General features: G+C 42.6%; 1 protein-coding gene across 1 annotated transcript in view; it reads left to right on the top strand.

The window, feature by feature from the left end:
• Positions 1 to 21,038, top strand: part of vta1 (vesicle (multivesicular body) trafficking 1) — a 173,465-nt gene that overhangs the window by 59,609 nt on the left and 92,818 nt on the right. The window contains exon 2 of the mRNA XM_072580318.1: positions 7,742 to 7,836. Within this exon, the coding sequence (XP_072436419.1) occupies positions 7,742 to 7,836 (95 nt within the window). The remainder of the gene's footprint in view (positions 1 to 7,741; positions 7,837 to 21,038) is intronic.

Below are 21,038 nucleotides of genomic sequence, written 5' to 3'. Positions count from 1 at the left end.
TGTATTTTGGAAGAACAGGTTGAACCAGCTTTGGTCATAACTCTTGAGAACGAGTCTTGAAGCAGATTTATTATGAGCTCTATCACACCCTGTTGGAAATCAAATCTTTTTAAAAGGACTACAAGACTTATTAACACCCATCCTTCAGTTGTGGCAAATCTCATGCAGTCTAGTGGTATGTACACTTGGCTGTCTACTTTACATTGTTAAATTGTAAAAATAATAACAAGTTTGGAGCAGAAGCAGTTTCAGTTCACAATCATTCACTACCTGAAATACTTACCAAATCCTGTAATATTTCCACACTATCTGTCTACATTTCTCCCTTGGCAGATCATTCCGTGTTATTCTGTGTAAAGTGGCCAATTCTGAACTGTTTCTCTATCTCTCCTCATCCTGGAGGTGGATTTGATGTCCTACGGTTTTGATTTTGAGGCAATAGAAACTCTGAGCAGGAGTGAGCCATTCAGCCCTTCTAGCCTGCTCTCAATTCAATATGATTATGGCTGATTCTCTGTCTCAATGCCAATTCCTGATTTCTCTCCAGACCCTTTAAAATCTAAAAAAAATTATCAGTCATCTTCTTGAATAAACTTAATCACTTGGTCTTCACAACATACTGTGGGAGAGAATTCTGCAGGTTCATTACCCTGAAGAAAGTTTTCCTCATCTCAGACCTGAATAGTTTACCCTGTGCCTTGAGACTGTGTCCATTGGTTTCAGGCTCCCCAACCAGAGAAACATCTTCCATGCATCTAGTCTGTCCAACATTATTAGAATTTTATTCATTTCAATTAGATCCCCTTTCATCCTTTTAAACTCCAGTATATACAAGCCCAGTTGAATCAATTTGTGTTCATTTGACAGGTCTGCCTTCCCTAGTGCCAGCCTAGTGAATATCCACTACATTCCCTCTATGCCAAGTATATCCTGTCTTGAGTAGGAAGAGCTGAAAATGTGTTGCTGGAAAAGCGCAGCAGGTCAGGCAGCATCCAGGGAGCAGGAGAATCGACGTTTCGGGCATGAGCCCTTCAGGAATGAGGAAAGTGTGCCAAGCAGACTAAGATAAAAGGTAGGGAGGGGCGTTGGAAATATGATAGGTGGAAGGAGGTTAAGGTGAGGGTGATAGGCCGGAGTGGGGGTGGGCGCGAAGAGGTCAGGAAGAAGATTGCAGGTTAGGAAGGTGGAGTTCGAGGGTTGGGACTGAGACAAGGTGGTGGTCGGGGCGGGGGGGGGGGGGGGGGGGCGGAGGGAAATGAGGAAACTGGAGAAATCTGAGTTCATCGCTTGTGGTTAGAGGGTTCCTAGGCGGAAGATGAGGCGCTCTTTCTCTAGCCGTCGTATTGCTATGGACACCTCCATCGCCAGACCAAGGACCTGCATGTCCTTGGTGGAGTGGGAGGGGGAATTGAAGTGTTGAGCCACGGGGTGGTTGGGTTGGTTGGTCCGGGTGTCCCAGAGGTGTTCTCTGAAATGTTCCACAAGTAGGCTGCCTGTCTCACCAATATAGAGGAGGCCACATTGGGTGCAGTGGATGCAGTAAATAATGTGTGTGGAGGTGCAGGTGAATTTGTGGCGGATATGGAAGGATCCCTTGGGACCTTGGAGGAAAGTAAGGGGGGAGGTGTGGGCGCAAGTTTTGCATTTCTTGTGGTTGCAGAGGAAGGTGCCAGGAGTGGAGGTTGGGTTGGTGGGCGGGTGTGGACCTGACGAGGGAGTCACGGAGGGAGTGGTCTTTTCGGAATGCTGATAGGGGTGAAAAATATATCCCTGGTGGTGGGGTCCGTTTGGAGGTCGCAGAAATGATGGCGAATGATACGATGTATATGGAGGTTGGTGGGGTGGTAGGTGAGGACCAGTGGGGTTCTGTCCTGGTGGGGATTGGAGGGGCGGGGCTTAAGGGCGGAGGAGCGGGAAATAGAGGAGATGCAGTGGAGAGCACGTCGACCACGTCTGGGGGGATATTGCTGTCTTTGAAGAAGGAGGCCATCTGGGTTGTTCGGTATTGGAACTGGTCCTCCTGGGAGCAGATGCGGCGGAGACGAAGGAATTGGGAATATGGGATGGCGTTTTTACAGGGGACAGGGTGGGAGGAGACGTAGTCTCGGTAGCTGTGGAAGTCGGTCGGTTTATAGTAAATGTCCGTGTTGATTCGTTCGCCCGAGATAGAAATGGAGAGGTCAAGGAAGGGGAGGGAGGAGTCTGATATGGTCCAGGTAAATTTGAGGTCGGGGTGGAAGGTGTTAGTAAAGTGGATGAACTGTTCAACCTCCTCGTGGGAGCATGAGACAGCGCCGTGTAGCGGAGGAAAAGGTGGGGGTTGGTGCCAGTGTAGCTGTGGAAGATAAACTGTTCCACATATCCTACGAAGAGGCTGGCATAGCTGGGGCCCATGCGGGTGCCCATGGCTACTCCTTTGGTTTAGAGGAAGTGGGAGGATTGGTTAGAGAAGTTGTTCAGAGTGAGGACCAGTTCAGTCAGTCGAAGGAGGGTGTCACTGGAAGGGTACTGGTTGGTATGGCGGGAAAGGAAGAAGCGGAGGGCTTTGAGTCCTTCGTGATGGGGGATGGAGGTGCACAGGGACTGGATGTCCATGATGAAGATAAGGCGTTGGGGACCGGGGAAGCAAAAATCATGAAGGAGGTGAGGGCGTGGGTGTTGTCCCAAACGTAGGTGGGGAGTTCTTGGACGCAGGGGGACAGGACCGTGTCGAGGTATGCAGAGATGAGTTCAGTGGGGCAGGAGCAGGCTGAGACAATGGGTCGGCCAGGGCTGTCAGGTTTGTGGATTTTGGGCAGGAGGTAGAAACGGGTGATGCGGGGTTGTGGGACTGAGGTTGGAGGCGGTGGATGGGTGATCCCCTAAGGAGATGAGGTTATGGATGGTCTGGGAGATGATGGTTTGGTGGTGGGAGGTGGGGTCATGGTCAAGGGGGCAGTAGGAGGAGGTGTCCGCGAGCTGGCGTTTAGCCTCAGCGATGTAAAGATCAGTGCGCCAAACTACCACCGCGCCTCCCTTGTCTACCAGTTTAATAGTGAGGCTGGGGTTGGAACGGAGGGAGTGAGAGGTTGGAGTGGGTGAGAGGGATGGAGAGGTTGAGGCGGTTAATGTCACAGCGGCAGTTGGCTATGAAGAGATCGAGGGCAGGTAAGAGGCCAGCACGGGGTGTCCAGGTGGATGGGGTGTGTTGGAGGTGGGAGAAGGGGTCGTCAGAGGGTGGGTGAGAATCCTGGTTGAAGACGTAGGTGCAGAGGTGAAAGCGGCGGAAGAATTGTTCAATGTCTCAAAACTACATGTAGTACTCCAAGTGTAGTCTCACCAAGCCCTGTATAACTGCATTAAGACATCTGAATTACCTTCCTACAATGACCCCGTATCCCCTTGTACATTCACAGTTCTCAGCATGTCACCACTTAAACAATATTGTTTGTTTCCTTTTTTCATATTTAAATGTATAACTTTGCATGGAGCCATTTGTACTGCATCTGCCATGTGCTTGCCCACTCCCTCTACTTGTTTTAAATGACTTTGAAAGCTCCTTGTATCCTCCCCACAACTCTCTGTCCCTCCTAGTTTTATGTTGCCAGCAAACCTAGAGATATTGTATTTGGTTCTCTAATCCAGGTAATTTTTGTACCTGCATTTGATTCCTGACCTGTTGTCTCTGTTAAGAGTTGGACTGAATAGTCTGTTTCCATGCTGTATAACTCTGACTTTATGTCAGCAGCTTGTTTGGGCAGGTGGAATACCCAATGGCATTGGTGGCATCTGCATTGGTGAGGCCCAGCGAGGGTACATAGTGGCCAGGATGTCAGTGAAAGTAAGATAGCCCCAAGGTGTGGTGACTTGCATTCTAGCAGAAGGGATGAGGCAAGGGGGACTCATGCCTGGCCATCAGGCCCATGCAGGAGCACTTAAGAAGGGCTGTAAAGTTGAACACTTTTTCTTTATCATTATTTTATTGTTTTTCTTCCTTTGCATTTTATGTTTTGATTTATTTTACTATGTTTTAAGATGGTGCCGGACATTTTTCACTGTATTTTGTAACAAAATGTCAGTAAAATGTCATGAATGACTGGTGCCCAAGCACTGATCCTTGCTGTACCCTACTGTCACTCCCTGCCGTTCAAGAAAAAACTTATTTATTCCCACTCTGTGTTTTCCTGCCTGTCAACCAATTCTTGATATTACTCCCCTATACCATATGCTTTAAGTTTGTCCACTAACTTCTTGTGAGGGAACTTATCAAAAGCTCTCTTCAAATCAAAATACGCCACATCTACTGGTTCTACCTTATCTATTCTCTTCATTACATCCTCAAAAAAAAAGCTTGAATACTTTTGTTAATCATTATTTGCCTTTCATAGGCTCATGCTGGCTTTATCCAATCCCATTAATGATTTCCAAATGTTCTGTTATTACATCTTTTATAATAGACTCCAGTATTTTCCCCTCTATTAGGCTAACTGTTCTGTATTTCTGGTCTTTAGCATTCCTCAATCTTCAATGTGTGAAGTTAAAGGGCAAGTTTTGAGGTGAGTCAGCACCTAAGGTGCCAGGCAGTACGGGAATCTGTCTGAGCTGTAGGGTCTAGGATTGATCGACAGAATATTCCTAACATGTTGCGGGTGATACATTCAACTTGTTTTTTCTGCTTTTCTTATCAGTTGCTATACAGATAAGAAAGAAATTGTGACAGGAACTAAAAGTTATCAAACTTTTTTTAACACTGATATCTACAGAATGTTCAAAAATTGCAATCCCAGCATACAAATGAGTTAGTCAGGCAACTTGTCTTATGATACGAGAAACATTAGCATTATTTAGGTAAACACAATTTAGTTTTTAAACTTTTAAACTTTTAAACCTTATTCACGTCTCAGAATGGACAACGGCAGCAATTTTCTTGTCATGGACGCACTTTGACATTTACTCTGCTTAATTAAATATTATCACCTTGGGGTTGTTTAGAATAATAACTTGTGTCTTTTTGACCAGTCAATGCAGTAACACAGTATCCATGGTGATTCTTTGTACTAATTAAGGTCAGGTGGATAGTTTCTGCAGTTGCTCCTCCCTAACTTCCCTTTCAATTCAGGTGCGGTGCTATAATGTAAAATGTGCACTATTCCAACTCTGCACAACTGATGATGGCATAAGTGGCATTCTGCCTTGATCCTCTGTCATTGCACACAAGCACGTTGGTTAAAAATAGGAACTTGGATTTAAGTGGCACCTTTAATTCAGTAAAATACAGTCAGTTCTTCTATGATGCAGTGATTGCATTATTGTGCAACCATGTTATAGAAAAATTGTGCTTTAGGAAGTGCTTAAAGTGTTGGCGATGTAATCGTGTTACAGCCAACGCATGTTTTAAAAGTTTGCGCTTTAGAAACCGTGACCCCAGCTCGTGAATCGCGTTACAGCAAATTCGTGTTAACGGAATGGGCATTAAAGCAGAACGACCTGTATCCTGAGGTGCTTCGCAACAGCATTCTCAAGGAGAACTTTGGTAACCGAGCTATATAAGGAAATATTACGACAGAAGTTTTGTCAGAAGAATAAGTTTTCAGGTCAGTCTTAAAGGAAGAAAGGAGGACAGAAATGTTTAGGATGGGAATTCCAGACTTATGGGACCATGCAGCTAATGGTATGGTTGGTGGTGCAATTGTTCTTGGAAAGCACATTATTAGTCTCTGTTGTTACCATAAATCTGAACATATCATTGAGTAAATAATCTGAAAATGGAGGAAATCAATCGATCCAAGTTGTTGAGTTGTGGAAGATTTTGTAAATAACCAAAGGCTTGTGGCACAGTGGAGAAACCATAAATGAAAACAGCCAAATTTCTAAAATAAAACTCCCAAATGAAGAAATTGCTAATATGGTTTCACTTATTGCAACTTCTACTTCAATATGAATCAGAATTTATGCATATTAGACATGGATTAACAGATGAATGATACTTAAAAAAAAACACACATTTCACTAGAGGCAGTCAATTCAGTGTGTCTGATACAAACATCTGCATTACTTCCCACTGACATGTGGCACCATGTGTGGTTCAAAAATTCTCCAGTTTGACCTTGACAATATAGAATCTCTCAACTGATTCAAACCTCCACTCATATTAACCACTAGCTGGTTTATATCCCAGGTCCCAAGAGACCACTATCATTCAAACTGCACATTTTTACAGAACAAGTTACATGATAACCTGATGGTATATATTCCACAGAGACATCTTTATCTGACTTCGCGAATAAATCCATTAAATGGTCTAGTCAGTTTGACTAAACTAAATCAACACTAATAAAGTTGTGCAATAAATAATTCATAACACTGTCTTCAGCTCTCTGTCCTGTTTAACTGTGTCTCTTTTTCACGCATACAGCTGTTTATAAATGGTCTGCTTTGGTCTCCCCTCTTCTCTAGCTCCTCTTTGTTTCAGGTCACATGACTTTTGTATGTTAATGTCCTGTTGGTAGTACTTCCATGTCAAGGGCCAAATGTTACATGGAATTGCATTTCTAATTATTCAAGAAAATTACAGTCAATGCCATTACAATTTCCAAACAGTATTAAAACCAATTACAGTTTCTCCAGATAGAGTCATAGAGATGTACAGCACGGAAATAGACCCTTCAGTTCAACTCATCCATGCCGACCAGATCTCCTAACCTAATCTAGTCCCATTTGCCAGCATTGGCCCATATCCCTCTAAACCCCTTCCTATTCATATACCCATCCAGATGTCTTTTAAATGCTGCATTTGTACCAAACTCCACCACTTCCTCTGGTAGCTTATTCCATACGTGCATCATCCTCTGTTTGAAAAAGTTGCCCCTTAGGTTCCTTTTAAATCTTTCCCGTCTCACCCTAAACCTATGCCTTCTAGTCCTGGACTCCACCCATCCCAGGGAAAATACCTTGGCTGTTTACCTTATCCATGACCCTAATGACTTTATAAACCTCTATAAGGTCATCCCTCAGTCTCCAATGCTGGGCCACAGCCTATTCAACCTCTCCCTGTAGCTCAAATCCTCCAACCCTGACAACATCCTTGCAAATCTTTTCTGAATCCTTTCAAGGTTCATAACATCTAGTAGGAAGGTGACCAGCATTACACGCAGTATTCCAAAAGTGGCCTAACCAATGTCCTGTACAGTTACAGCATGACCTCCCAACTCCTATATTCAGTGCTCTGACCAATAACGGAAAGCATTCCAAACAGCTTCTACAGTATTCTATCTACCTGCAACTACACTTTCAAGGAACCTGAACCTGTACTCCAAGGTCTCTTTGTTCAGCAACACTCCCCAGGACCTTACCATTAAGTGTACAAGTCCTACTCTGATTTGCCTTTCCAAAGTGTAGCACCTCACATTTAACTAAATTAAATCCATCTGCCACTCCTCAGCCTATTGGCCCATCTGGTCAAGATCCTGTTGTATACTGAGGTAACCTTCTTCACTATCCACTACACTTCCAATTTCGGTGTCATCTGCAAACTATACCTCCTAAGTTCGCATCCAAATCATTTATAAAAATGACGATGCCTTGAAGTACTTATAAGCATTTTCTTGCTGTCTATCTACAGAGTCAAAGGTGGTCATCCTGTGTGTTTGCACCTTGTAATAGGGAAAGGTTATTGTTCTGAGACATTATCTACACCTGAAATCAAATTTGTTGTCCTTTTCCCCACATTTATTTTAAGTTTAACTTCTCTCTATTTGTACAGGTCGCCTATATGCTATGCAGACTGGAATGAAAATTGATAGCAAAACGCCAGAATGCCACAAGTTCTTGGTGAAACTAATGGATCAGCTAGAGACTGTAAGTGTCAATTTGTAACCTTATTCTTAGACAAGTCAATCTCCTTCACACAGTATGTCATGACCAAACATAGTTTCTGGTTACATTTGTGTCAGAGGGCAGTCAGTCTTTGGATTAGATAGAAATGTAAATTACTTCTCATTTTAAAGTTAACATTCCTCACTTCAAGTCGCAGAGTGGTCCTGAGGGAAATAAATACCTAAAATGCTTAAGTTTCAAGTAGCACCTTTCCTAACATTTCCCACAGTTTGTGCCAATTGGCAGACAGAGGCTGTGGTAAATGGAATTACAGGGTCTTCCTGATTTGAATCAGTTGATGGGCTTTCCTTATGCATTATTTGGTTCTGTGGGAGAGAGAAGAGAAGCAGCAGCATACCGATCTTTAGCTCTCCAATGGTGCTACATAATGCCACTGACACTTTATTATCCTTTCTGATTCACATTGGTCTTCAAACAATCTTACAAAATGTGTGATTGAGGGACAGGAATGATGATTTTATCTGCAGCTTGTTCTGCTCGTCTATTTTTGTTAATGTCTTTGATCTTTTGACAGCACCGTACTGGAAAAAACATGTTTGTCATCTTTATATCAGTTGTGCACTGGCAGAAAGGGAGCATTTTTGATGCGACACTGTTTTCCTACAGCAAAGTTTCTTCTTCTGTAGCCCATTAAAATCTGAGCTGTAGTGAATGCAGGAGTTGTTGTTGAAGTTTATTCCCATAATGCAGGCATCACTGGCTCAACCAGTAGGATTCTAAAGGAGAGTTGTATTGGGCTCAGAAACAACAACTGTCTCTCTCTCCGTCTCTCTCTCCGTCTCTCTCTCTCTCTCTCTCCCTCCCTCCCTCCCTCCCTCCCTCCCTCCCTCCCTCCCTCCCTCTCTCTCTCTCTCTCTCTCTCTTTTTCTCTCTCTCTCTCTCTCTCTCTCTCTCTCTCTCTCTCTCTCTCTCTCTCTCTCTCTCTTCTCTCTCTCTCTCTCTCTCTCTCTCTCTCTCTCTCTCTCTCTCTCTCTCACACACACACACACACACACACACACACACACACACACACACACACACACACATCTGCCTGTATAGCATGCAAAACAACACTTTTGACTATCTCGATTCATGTGGCAACAATACATTGACCAATCAACTTGCAGGTGGTAGCGTCCATATGAATCTGTTGCCCTTTTCCTCCTAGGTTGTAGTGTTTGTGGGTTTGAAAGTGCTTCTTCCTGTTCCCAAGTCCAGCACAGACTAGCATAGAGGCAGCAATGGAAACAGACCCTTATGTCCAAGTCGTCCATGCTGACCAGATATCCCAACCCAATCTAGTCCCACCAGGCATCACTTGGCCCATATCCCTGCAAACCCTTCCTATTCACATACCCATCCAAATGCCTTTTAAATGTTGCAGTTGTACTAGCCTCCACCTCTGGTAGCCCATTCCAACATGCACTATCCTCTGCGTGAAAACGTTGCCCCTTAGGTCTCTTTTATGTCTTTCTGCTCTCACCCTAAACCTATGCCCTCTAGTTCTGGACTCCCCCATCCCCAGTAAACGACCTTGTTTATTTTATTCTATCCATGCCCCTCATGATTTTATAAACCTCTATAAGGTCACCCTTCAGCCTCAGCCCCACCTATTCAACTTCTCCCAATAGCTCAAATCCTCCAACCCTGGCAACAACCTTGTAAATCTTTTCTGAACCTTTTCAAGTTTTACAACATCCTTCTGATAGGAAGGAGACCAGAATTGCACGCAATGTTCCAACATTGGCCTAACCAATGTCCTGTACAGCCGCAACATGACCTCCCAACTCCTGTACTCAATACTCTGACCAATAAAGGAAAGCATACCAAACATCATCTTCACTATCCTATCTACCTGCGACTCCACTTTCAAGGAGCTATGAACCTGCACTCCAAGGTCTCTTTGTTCAGCAACGGTCCCGAGGACCTTACCATTAAGTGTATAAGTCCTGCTAAGATTTGCTTTCCCAAAGTGCAGCATCTCACATTTATCTAAATTAAACTCCATTTGCCACTTCTCAGCCCATTGGCTCATCTGATCAAGATCCTGTTGTAACCTGAGGTAACCTTCTTCACTGTCAACTACACCTCCAATTTGGAGGATGGGCTTATGCCCGAAACTTCGATTCTCCTGCTCCTCAGATGCTGCCTGGCCTGCTGTGTTTTTCCAACACCACACTTTTCACCTCCAATTTTGGTGTCATCTACAAATTTACTAACTGTACTTCTTTTGCTCACATCCAAATCATTTATATAAATGATGAAAAGTAGAGGACCCAGCACCGATCCTGGTCACAGGCCTCCAATCTGAAAAACAACCTTCCACCACCACCTTCTGTCTTCTACCTTTGAGCCAGTTCTGTATCCAAATGGCTAGTTCTCCCTGTATTCCATGAGATCTAACCAGTTTCCCATGGGGAACCTTACTGAAGTCCATATAGATCATGTCTACTGCTCTGCCATCATCAATCCTCTTTGTTACTTCTTCAAAAAACTAATCAAGTTTGTGAGATATGATTTCCCATGCACAAAGCCATGTTGACTATTCCTAATCAGTCCTTGCCTTTCCAAATACATGTACATCCTGTCCCTCAGGATTCCCTCCCACAACTTGCTCACCACTGACATCAGGCTCACTGGTCTATAGTTCCCTGGCTTGTCCTTGCTACTTTTCTTAAACAGTGACACCATGTTATCCAACGTGCAGTCTTCCTACAGTTCATTAGGAAAACAAAACTCAGCATTAAAAAGTTGTTATGCCTCTACTTGAACACTGCTGTGAGGTGCCTAATTTTGATGTGTCATTCCACAGTATTAAAGTGCAGTATTGAGTTTGTTTCTAATCTGCACTTAGCTTATTTATTAGATGTTTGCAGATGAATTTCTGACTGCTACTGAGTATTTTTTTGTGTTTTACTGCACAAGCAATTTTTGAGCACCTAGCAGGAGGCAGATATCTTTTGCTGAGCTGCAAGAAGAACCTGAACACTGAGTATTAATCCACCTGGACCCTGCACAAGTCTCACATAATGTGAAAAAAGCACAAATGTCTGACACATTCTATACTTTAACATAGTAAGGAGTTCTGAGTAATATTGAGAGTTGTGGTCTATTGGAATTTACCTTCTGGTCCTTATAAGGATCTGAACATTTGAATCCAATCTTGTGCGAAAGGAAGTTCATTTGTGACAGTTCACATTGTGAGATAAGACAATAACCCTAAAATCATTAAAACTTCAAAGCTGAACAATTTGGTTAAATGGAAAATGTCAGAAAACATTTTGCCTATCTGAGAATCTCAAAAAAAAATTGGTAAATATTGGTGTCCCAAATAGAACTGTCGTATGGTCAGAAGATCATGACAGGCAAACGATTGGAATTTTCAAGACTTTTTTCAAAACGCCCAACTGTTCTTTTATATCTAAATCTTCTATTGTGTGGTGCTACTAAGCACAAAACCAAACTATTGCTCCAGATATTATGTGATTTTTGGCCCTGGATTCGTAATCCAGAAATTGAGAAATTAAATCCCATCATTGCCCATTGTTATTGGACACAATAAAATAGGTATTTTGTCAGCTAGCATAAGAATATGACAGTAATGCCAGACTGTTATTAAGAATAGGGAAATGAGTGTGATTCTATTGTACCTTTTATCAAGACCCAACTAGTGCTTCGTCAATGCTTGTTCAAACTCTAGTGTACACTACATGGTTGACATGTAATAGACACTGAATGACTTGGTAACCGTGATGTGGCGATGCCGATGTTGGATTGGGGTGGACAAAGTTGAAAATCACATGACACCAGGTTATAGTGCACTAGGTTTATTTGAAAATACAAGCTTTCGGAAACTTGTTCGACTATACCCTGGTGTTGTGTGATTTTCCACTGTGACTTGGTAGGCTACACAAGCAATAAATATGAAAACTGTGTGTTAACTTATAGAATACCATAAAAGAAGTGGACTTGTGCTATTAGTAAATTGATCCTTGAAACTTTCTAGTCTGTGAGAGATCACTAAATTAAAGCAAATAGGATCTTGGACAAAAACAAGAATTGCTAGAGAAACTCATCAGGTCTAATGGCATCTGTGGGGAGAAAGCTGACTCAATGTTTTGAGTCCAGTGAACTTTCGTCAGAGCATAAGATCAGAACAAATCAGATCTTGGATTCTGTTGTACCTCTGCTGGAAGATAAGTCAGAGTTTACAGAGCTTGGGGCACTGATTGTAGGGTTTGTTGTCATCTTTATTTATTCATTCACGACGAATAAGCATCACTGGCCAGGCCAGCATTTATTGCCCAGCAGACAATTAAGTGTTGACCACGTGGTTGTGGCTCTGCAGTCAAGTATAGGCTAGACCAGGTGAGGATGGCAGCTTCCTCACTGTGGCACCGTGGGCGGCACGGTAGCACAGCAGTTAGCACTGCTGCCTCACAGTGCCAGAGACCCAGGTTCAATTCCCGCCTCAGGCGACTGACTGTGTGGAGTTTGCAGATTCTCCCCGTGTCTGCGTGGGTTTCCTCCGGGTGCTCTGGTTTCCTCCCACAGTCCAAAAATGTGCAGGTTTAGGTGAATTGCCCGTAGTGTTAGGTGTAAGGGAATGGGTCTGGGTGGGTTGCGCTTCGGCGGGTCAGGCCGACTTGTTAGGCCGAAGGGCCTGTTTCCACACTGTAAATAATCTAATCTTCCTTCCCTAAAGGATAATAGTGATTTCAGAAATTATGATTCTGGTAGACTAAGTCCAAATAATTTGCTGAACGTGGATCAGGAGGGAGATGGAGATGGAGATTATATTTAATGCAAGATTTGTGAAGGTTTGTAACTCAGGTTGAGGTTTAGGGTGTAGGTTTGCTCGCTGAGCTGTAGGTTTGATATCCAGACATTTCATTACCTGGCTAGGTAACATCATCAGTGGCAACCTCCAAGTGAAGCGAAGCTGTTGTCTCCTGCTTTCTATTTATGTTTGTCCTGGATGGGGTTCCTGGGGTTTGTGGTGATGTCATTTCCTGTTCGTTTTCTGAGGGGTTGATAGATGGTATCTAGATCTACGTGTTTGTTTATGGCGTTGTGGTTGGTGGTCCAGGCCTCTAGGAATTCTCTGACATGTCTTTGCTTAGCCTGTCCCAGGATAGATGTGTTGTCCCAGTCGAAATGGTGTTTTTTTTTCATCCATGTGTAGGGCTACGAGGGAGAGAGGGTTGTGTCTTTTTGTGGCTAGCTGGTGTTCATGTATCCTGGTGGCTAACTTTCATTATATTTAATGATTGCGTGTGGTACATGATGAATATGATTGGGACTGATGGCAGCAGCACTATGGGGACTGAATTAGAAAGGCTCATTTAGATGATTGGTAAGATACAGTGAGTTAACTTCACATTTGATTTCGAAGCTGGGGGGGGGGAAGCATGATCTTCAGGCACTACACATTCCTATGTCATTTGCTCTTGATTATTGTAAGGCTGTTTAATGTGCTGACTCCATACTGTTCCCCTCCTAATGGGGTTATTTTCATTCATCTCTTAGATCTCTGTGCCAAAAGCTTATACCACTCTTCCACCAAATGCAATAATTGTCTGACTGCTTTCTCCCTCAATCCTGTCTCCCAACCCATGTTCGAAAGCCCTGCTGCTGCTCACATCTCAGCTAGCCAGTGTGAAAACAAATTACGCAATTAATATCCTCTCATTGCATGTCCCTGATTGCAAACTTGTAGTTTGCACTCAAGTATCTGCTACTTAGTCCTCTGTTAATATCCCTTACTTGACATGTGATTCATTCTCAAGAATCTGTTATCCTACAACTTATTTTTAACCATTCATGATTTTCCACTTACTTTACACTTGCTCATTTTAAAGAGTAAGAGCTCGTAGCATTTGGGACGTTGCTTCCGAGCTAGAATCCCTACAGTGTGGAAACAGGCCCTTTGGCCCAATAAGTCCACACTGACTCTCTGAAGAGTAACCCACCCAGACTCGTTACCCCTGACTGATGCAGCTAACCTGCACATCCCTGAACACTCTGGACAATTTAGTGTGGCCAATTCAACTGACTGGCTAAGAGAGGAAACCCACACAGACACATGAAGAACGTGCAAACTCCACATAGTCGCCCGAGGCTGGAATCGAACCTGGGACCCTGGTGCTGTGAGGCATCAATGCTAACCACTGAGCCACAGTGTTGCCCCCAAATGGCTTACCAAGATGCCATCTGGTTTGGAGGGTATGAGCTACAGGGAGAGATTGGACAAGTTTGGGTTTGTTTTTCACTTGGAGTCATTTTATTAGATCCCATACAGTGTGGAAACAGGCCCTTCAGCCCAGCAAGTGCACACCGACCCTCCGAAGAGTAACCCACCCAGACCCATTTCCCGCTGACCAATGCACCTAACACTATGGGCAATTTAGCGTGGCCAATTCACCTGACCTGCACATCTTTGGACTGTGGGAGGAAACCCACGCACACACGGGAAGAATGTGCAAACTCCAAATAGACAGTTGCCCGAGTTTGGAATCGAACCCAGGTCCCTGGCACTGTGAGGCAGCGGTGTTAACCACTGAGCCACCGTGCAGCCAACTCTTCTCTGATATGACTGTATTTTAGTATTCAAAGAGCAAATAAAGAAAAGCAATAAAACAGAAAATTAACATTCAGTATACAGTTATTAAAGTTTGTGTGTTATTGATCAACACAGTGTGCAGCATATAAATATGAAACTCTTGTGACGAAAATTCCAGGCTGTAAGTCCATGCCTGCCTCCATCTCCGACACTTTGAGAGTATTTAAACTTGTAACAGTATGCCTGATCAGACATGTTGCAGCCAAAGTGGGCAACACTGTCAGTTTATTTTGTAATTGGTTACTTCCACTACCAGGGCTATATAAAAGGGGGAAGATTTTATTTCCCATTACCCGATTCACTGTCTTTACAAACATGCTTGGGGCCAGGATTGACATTTGGAACACCCTGTCTTCAGATATGTGTGTGTGTAACTGTAAGGCTACTTCGTGTTAGTCCACCAACACCGCATTAAAATGTGACCATATAACTCCACCAGTTTAACAATTGTTGGATGTGACAACATAATAACTCAAAACATAAAGCATTTAATTGTCTCCCTTCTTAAAGGAGGTTTATATGTAGAACTGAGCACCTCACTTTACCTTTATTTGATTCTGGCTTCCATGAATAAAGATCCTGTTTATTTTCCCTCTCTATAACTCGACTGTTTCTTTTTTTTGCAAAGTTAACCTGTGGCCAGGAATTCCCAACGTGGTGAAATATCAGCAAGGATATTCATCAGTTGTGGCTAACAGTTTTTCCACCCTCGCTGCTTGCTATACACGTACAGCTGACTGTTCCTATAAATGATTGAGTTCAGGTAAAAGCCTTGGATTTCCAGGTAGAGTAAAGCAGCAGCAGCCATCACCAGTGAAAGGGGTCATTGAGCATTTTCACAAGAAATGTACTGTTTTTTTTATTTTTAGTCTCCATCAATCCATCAAAGAAGAATTCAACCATATAAAGAAAAACAAAGATAATTCTGTACCTCTGTTGAACAGTGATGTTGGCTACAAACCCATTTGTACTGAGTTTTATTTTGTTAACGGATTCTGTGGAGAGGTCAGACAACTCTTTTTCTGCAAAAGCCAGTGGACAAAGAGATCACTGAAATTGCTAATAAAAGTGCATTGCGAACGTGGGACAATCCTTTTACAGAGGGTGGATAGACAAGCAATCTGAACTGAAAGGGATGGGCGTCTTCCCAGTTATGTTGTCTTTCTGGTACTTTCTTAGCCACATGCTTAAAGTTCTAACATGGTGCAGCTCGAGTTGCATTTAACCAATGACCATGCTACCAATACAGCCTTATGAGGACACTGACCCGGTAGACAGTTCCAAAAAATAAATTTAGCTCCATACTGCAGCAGCACAATCAAGTTTGTAGCTTGGGGATTAAATGTGTCTCCATGCTCCAGAAAATATAATCATTTAATTGCTGATAATGAAATGCCTTTTCCTTATGTAACATTCTTCTCTGTGATTGTTCCTGGAAAGTGGGCACTGCTGCATTAAAAATTGCCAATCCCTCATTGTCCTGAGGAAATAGAGGCCTTTCTCCCTGACCACTGTAGTCGTTGCAACAGTAGTGCTCTTTCATTGGGTTGGGCGAGGTCGAGAATTCTAAGACTGTGTCTCAGTGGTGAAGAAGAAACAGTACTATTTGCCTGAGTGAGGGTAATGATAGCTTACCCATGAATCCTGTAGCTCAAGAGCAGCACCGCGTATTGGTGAGTCGCTGCAGTGCATCCTGTAGATTGCACACACTGATGTGGCCTGGCAATCAAGAGCATAAGTAGTTAGCCCAGAAAATAGCCATTGATTCTTGTGACCTCCACTTTTCTGAATAGTTTGGTAGTTTCCAACCAGTAAGGTGATTAAGTTCTTTTTATCTCACTGAGAAGGAATGAAAGAAAGAATGGCACCCTTGCGTTCTCATCTTTCTTTTTAATTCTTATCTGTGTCCTCTACTGTCATTTCCGCATTACCATGCTTTTTCCTTGGCAAGGAAGATGATGGCCTTTCACATTTAATCTCTTCACTGTGATATGGTGCTGAACTTCTGAGTAGGCACTTGCTCATTTCCTTTAAGATTGTAACTCGTAAGGTCTCAGAAACAAGTACTGATTTTATATTGTTCCTTGCTGATTTGTTTTTTGTAGCCATTCTCATTGAGTAACATATCATAGAAGAGGCATTCCGACCCATTGTGTCTGAGCTGACCTAATCTCACTTTCCAGGACATGGCTCATAGCCTTGAATGTTAAAATATCGAAAGTGTTCATTTACATACTTTTTAAGGTTGTGAGGTTGCCTGCCTTTACTGTTCTCCCAGGCAGCGAGTTTCAGATTCCCACCAGCCTCTGAGTCAAAGAAAAACCTTTCTTCACATCCCCTCGAAATCTCCTGCCTTCACCTTAAAAATTGTGATTGTCAACTGAATTTGAAACCGATCATTTCAGATTGTCCAAGATCTTATTATACCATTTGCAGAAGAATAGGCACATCCAATATTTATCCCTAACTAACACCTGAAACAGATTATCTGGTCATTTACTCTTGTGAGGTTCTTTTCCCAAGATTTCACATATGAGAATGCAATTTGTGCACACCAACGTCTGCAAGCAGTTAAGATTAAATTGGATTACCTACAGTATGGAAACAGGCCATTTGGCCCAACAGGTCCACACTGATCCTCTGAAGAGTAACCCACCAGACCCATTCCCCCACCCTACAATTACCCCTGACTAATGCACCTAATATTATGGGACCATTTAACATGGCCAATTCACCGAACCGGCACATCTTTAGATTGTGGGAAGAAACCGGAGGACCCGGAGGAAACCCACGCAGACACTGGGAGAATGTGCAAACTCCACACAGACAGTCGTCTGAGGTGAGAATTGAACTCAACTCCCTGGCTCTGTGACGCAGCAGTGCTAACCACTGGGCCACCATGCTGCCTATAAAGTTAAAGTTTATTAAAGCCTGTACAAGCTAGGAGACCCCTTTGACACTCTTTGCAGGCGTGTGAAGTCGAGTCAATCAAAGAGACCTCGTATAAAGAAAACCCATTCCCTTTACACAGGTCAGTTGGTAAGGCTCGCAGATACTCTGGCCACTCCTCCCCATAACCATGTTACCCCAGGTACAATGGTCAGATGAGGTCATCCTCGGAGATAATGTAAATGCACTCATCGTGGGGAATCGTTATGCAAATGATTTCCTGACTCTGTGATTCCCCAAGACAATGTAGGTGTGATATGCTTCAATATCGGGGGATGATCTTGCAAATGAATTTGGTTAGCTGGGGATGGCTATGAAAGCATTTCCGAATGGAAGAAACTGAATGAGAGTATAATTTGATAACAGCAGTAGAATAGTTGTAAATGGCTGCCCAAACTCCGTGTGAATTACAATGGATAGTCATCCACATTCCTGCACGCTCTCTGAGACACAGGATGTCACCCCTACCCACTTCCAGAATGTTCAGCTCTTGGAGAAAGACAGGGCAGTTTAACCCTTTACGTGAATGCCTAGAGAGAGAGTACAATTTAATCTTATAACACTACACTTGCATGGTTGTTTATGGGACCTTGCCATGTATAAATTTGCCATTACATTTCCTTATGATACAATAGTGGCTGCATTTTACTGGAAATTAATTAGTGCAGGTTTATGTCTTTCAATCATTTCGTTTTGGAGTTTTTGGTTTTGGATGTATTAGGTGCAGGTTCAAGGCCCACCTGCTTATGAGTTGTCGTAATACACCAGAACTAATTGCTTTAAATAAAATGCTGTGTTCTTTCACACTGCCTGTGGTGGGAGGTTTGGCTTCTTGTCAGGGAAAGAATCCAGAATGGAAAGGTAGAACAGATTTACAATAAAATCCAAAGTCTTTTGTTGCTGAATTTGATGCGTAGATATCAGTTTTTTTTATAAAGGGTTATGTCCTTCTGGTTCACTAGTTTGTCCAAAGCAATGCCTGTAGTATTTGCTTTCCACTGGTAAAATTCATGAAATGCATGAGGTACTAAAATAGGTTTGATCCTAAACTTGATGCCCAGTTTGGTTCATAATTTTTGACAAAGTGTACTTCATAAGATCCTATACCACAAGATCCCCAATACTGAGCTTACTCTTCCTGTCCTCAGCAGGGAAAGTAAATCGGGGTTCCCATTTGGGAATTCTCACTCTACTGACATGTGTAGACTGGACCAGGTTGTGTTTGAGCATCTCATTCAGTTTCTTCCATTCGGAAATGCTTTCATAGCCATCCCCAGCCAACTAAATTCATTTCTCTATGCTTGCTTTGCTTTCTGACGTAGTGTAGATTTTTGTTTGGAAATGTTGTGATCGGTATATTTAAGGAAAGAAATTCTTGAGTTGGAGGAGGCCCACGTTTCTGGGCCATGGATGCTGTCATCTATTGAGAGGCTGAGTAAATGGAGCCTAATCCTCTGAAAATTAAAAGACTGAGTGTTGATTCTACCAAAAGATAAAAGACGTGAGAGGATCAGGGCAAAATTGCTATTGCTGTTCAGTGGATCTTAATACAAGGGACAGCCTCAGGTTATAAGGCTGGTCATTTAGCACTGTGACGAGAAGCAATTATTTCATATGACCTACTCCCTCCTCTTGTCCATTAAGCCCTCCTTGTCCATTAAGCCTCTTGAGTCTACTCTACCAATGAATACGATCGTGGCTAATCTGGTCGTAGCTTCCTCTGTGTTTCCAACTATCCCTGATAACCTGAGAAGAGTCTATATTTTCCTTTAAAAATATTCAAGGACTTTGCTTCTGCCTCCTTATAAAGAAGAGAGTTCCAAAGACAACCAATCCTCAACAATGTCTTCATCTGTTTAAATGTCAACTCGATTTCCTCGTTACTTTGACCCTCAAGCAGGGCACCTAGATCCCTCTGCATCTGCAATGTCTCACCGTTTAGATGATATGCTTGCTTTTTTCTTCCTGAAAAAGTGGATTTTTGACATTAACCCCATTTCAGTCCATTTGCCAGATCTTTGTCCACTCACTTAACGGATCACTATCATTTTGAAGCCTCTTTAAGTCCTTATCGTAACTAAGTTTCCTATTTTTCTTTGTGTCTTCAGAAAATTTGGCAACCCTATCTTCCATCCCTTCATCCAAGTTACTTACATAATTGTAAGCAATTGAGGTCTGCTCCTGATCATAGATCATTGTGGCACATCACTTGCTGCAACTTGCCAGCCTGAAAATGACTCCCTTATGCCAACTTTTTGATCCATATTAGCAAGCCAATCTTCTAACCATGTCAATATGTTCCCCACTCCACCATGAACATTTATTTTCCACATTAAGCTTTGATGTAGCACTTAATAAATGCAATTGATCACTCAAATGTTTGTGTCACTTTGGAATTTTTGACACCAGATGCTCTATCATTTAACACATTTAAAGATGGGTCAATAACGCTTTTGGTGTTTCTGGAAATTGAGTGGTACAAATAGCAGGCAGAAAAGTGGGGTTAAAGATTTGCCATGATTGTACCGAATGGCAGGGCAAGTTTGATAAAATGGGTTCACATAAGAATGGCCACTTGTGCAAAGACCCCACTGAATTGGTCTTTCGCTGGGTAAGTTGGAGCAATAGGAACATTACCTCCTTGTCCACTTCATGCAAGCCAAACATAGAAATGGGGTCTCTTTTTCTGACAAATTCAGAAATGCAGCTTTCTGGCAAAGGTGTTGCAGGGTGATAATTTGGAGTGAGAACCTTTTGTGGATTCTTCCTCCTCACCCCTCACAAAGCACCTCCACAACCTCAGAATGATGAGTTTGAACAGCTGTACTCCTATTTCACTTCTGGCTAATAGCTACAGTCTTACCTCAGAGCTGTCCTTAAACCCAGGGTCACTCGAGTCTGCATGTCTCAGATTCACATGCGCTGCTGTGTTTAATAAACGATGTGTGCCAGTGAGAACTTAACATCTCTTTGAAAACCAAGAAGTGCACCTGTGCTGTATTGGAATTTCTGTACCTGCAAATTAACAGGCTGCTGAAAGTGCACATAGTAGTTATCTGGAATAAGCTGTCAATGGATATAATAAAGTAGAGATCTTTCCTAAGCTGTTGATACACATTCTTGTAAGGTTTAGTACCCCAAAACAAAATACAATGTCTGCATTGAAAAGAGCTAGATTGTTGTCCTCTGCAACAACCTATTCAAATATGTTCATAATATATTCAACTAGATAGAGTACTGATTTTGAAATGCTTCTCAAATGGGTGAATTATTCTGCTGAACATACCTTCTGATTTTGGAGGATAAAAATTTAAGAATAGTGGCTGGTTTTTTGATTTTGGAGGATAAAAATTTAAGAATAGTGGCTGGTTTTTTGATTTCTTTGACTTGTCAAAATTTCTTACCCCAATGGTGATGTCTCATTGTCCTTGAATCTTTACTGCAGAACTTTGATTAAATACAGCTATAGGTCTGACTAAGAACCAACTCAGAACTTGATTCAGAGCTGTTCGATTCCAGGAAACAATCCATGCATTTTTTTAAAAATCGCCATCTGTTAAGTCCTTCACATATAAAGTTTTCCATAGACTACACTCTTGCATCAAAACAC

The sequence above is a fragment of the Chiloscyllium punctatum genome, chromosome 11 (genome assembly GCF_047496795.1).
Source record: "Chiloscyllium punctatum isolate Juve2018m chromosome 11, sChiPun1.3, whole genome shotgun sequence".
NCBI classification, from domain to species: domain Eukaryota; kingdom Metazoa; phylum Chordata; class Chondrichthyes; order Orectolobiformes; family Hemiscylliidae; genus Chiloscyllium; species Chiloscyllium punctatum.
The sequence above is the reverse complement of the archived record's forward strand: the minus strand, read 5'-3'. Positions and strand labels throughout refer to the sequence as shown.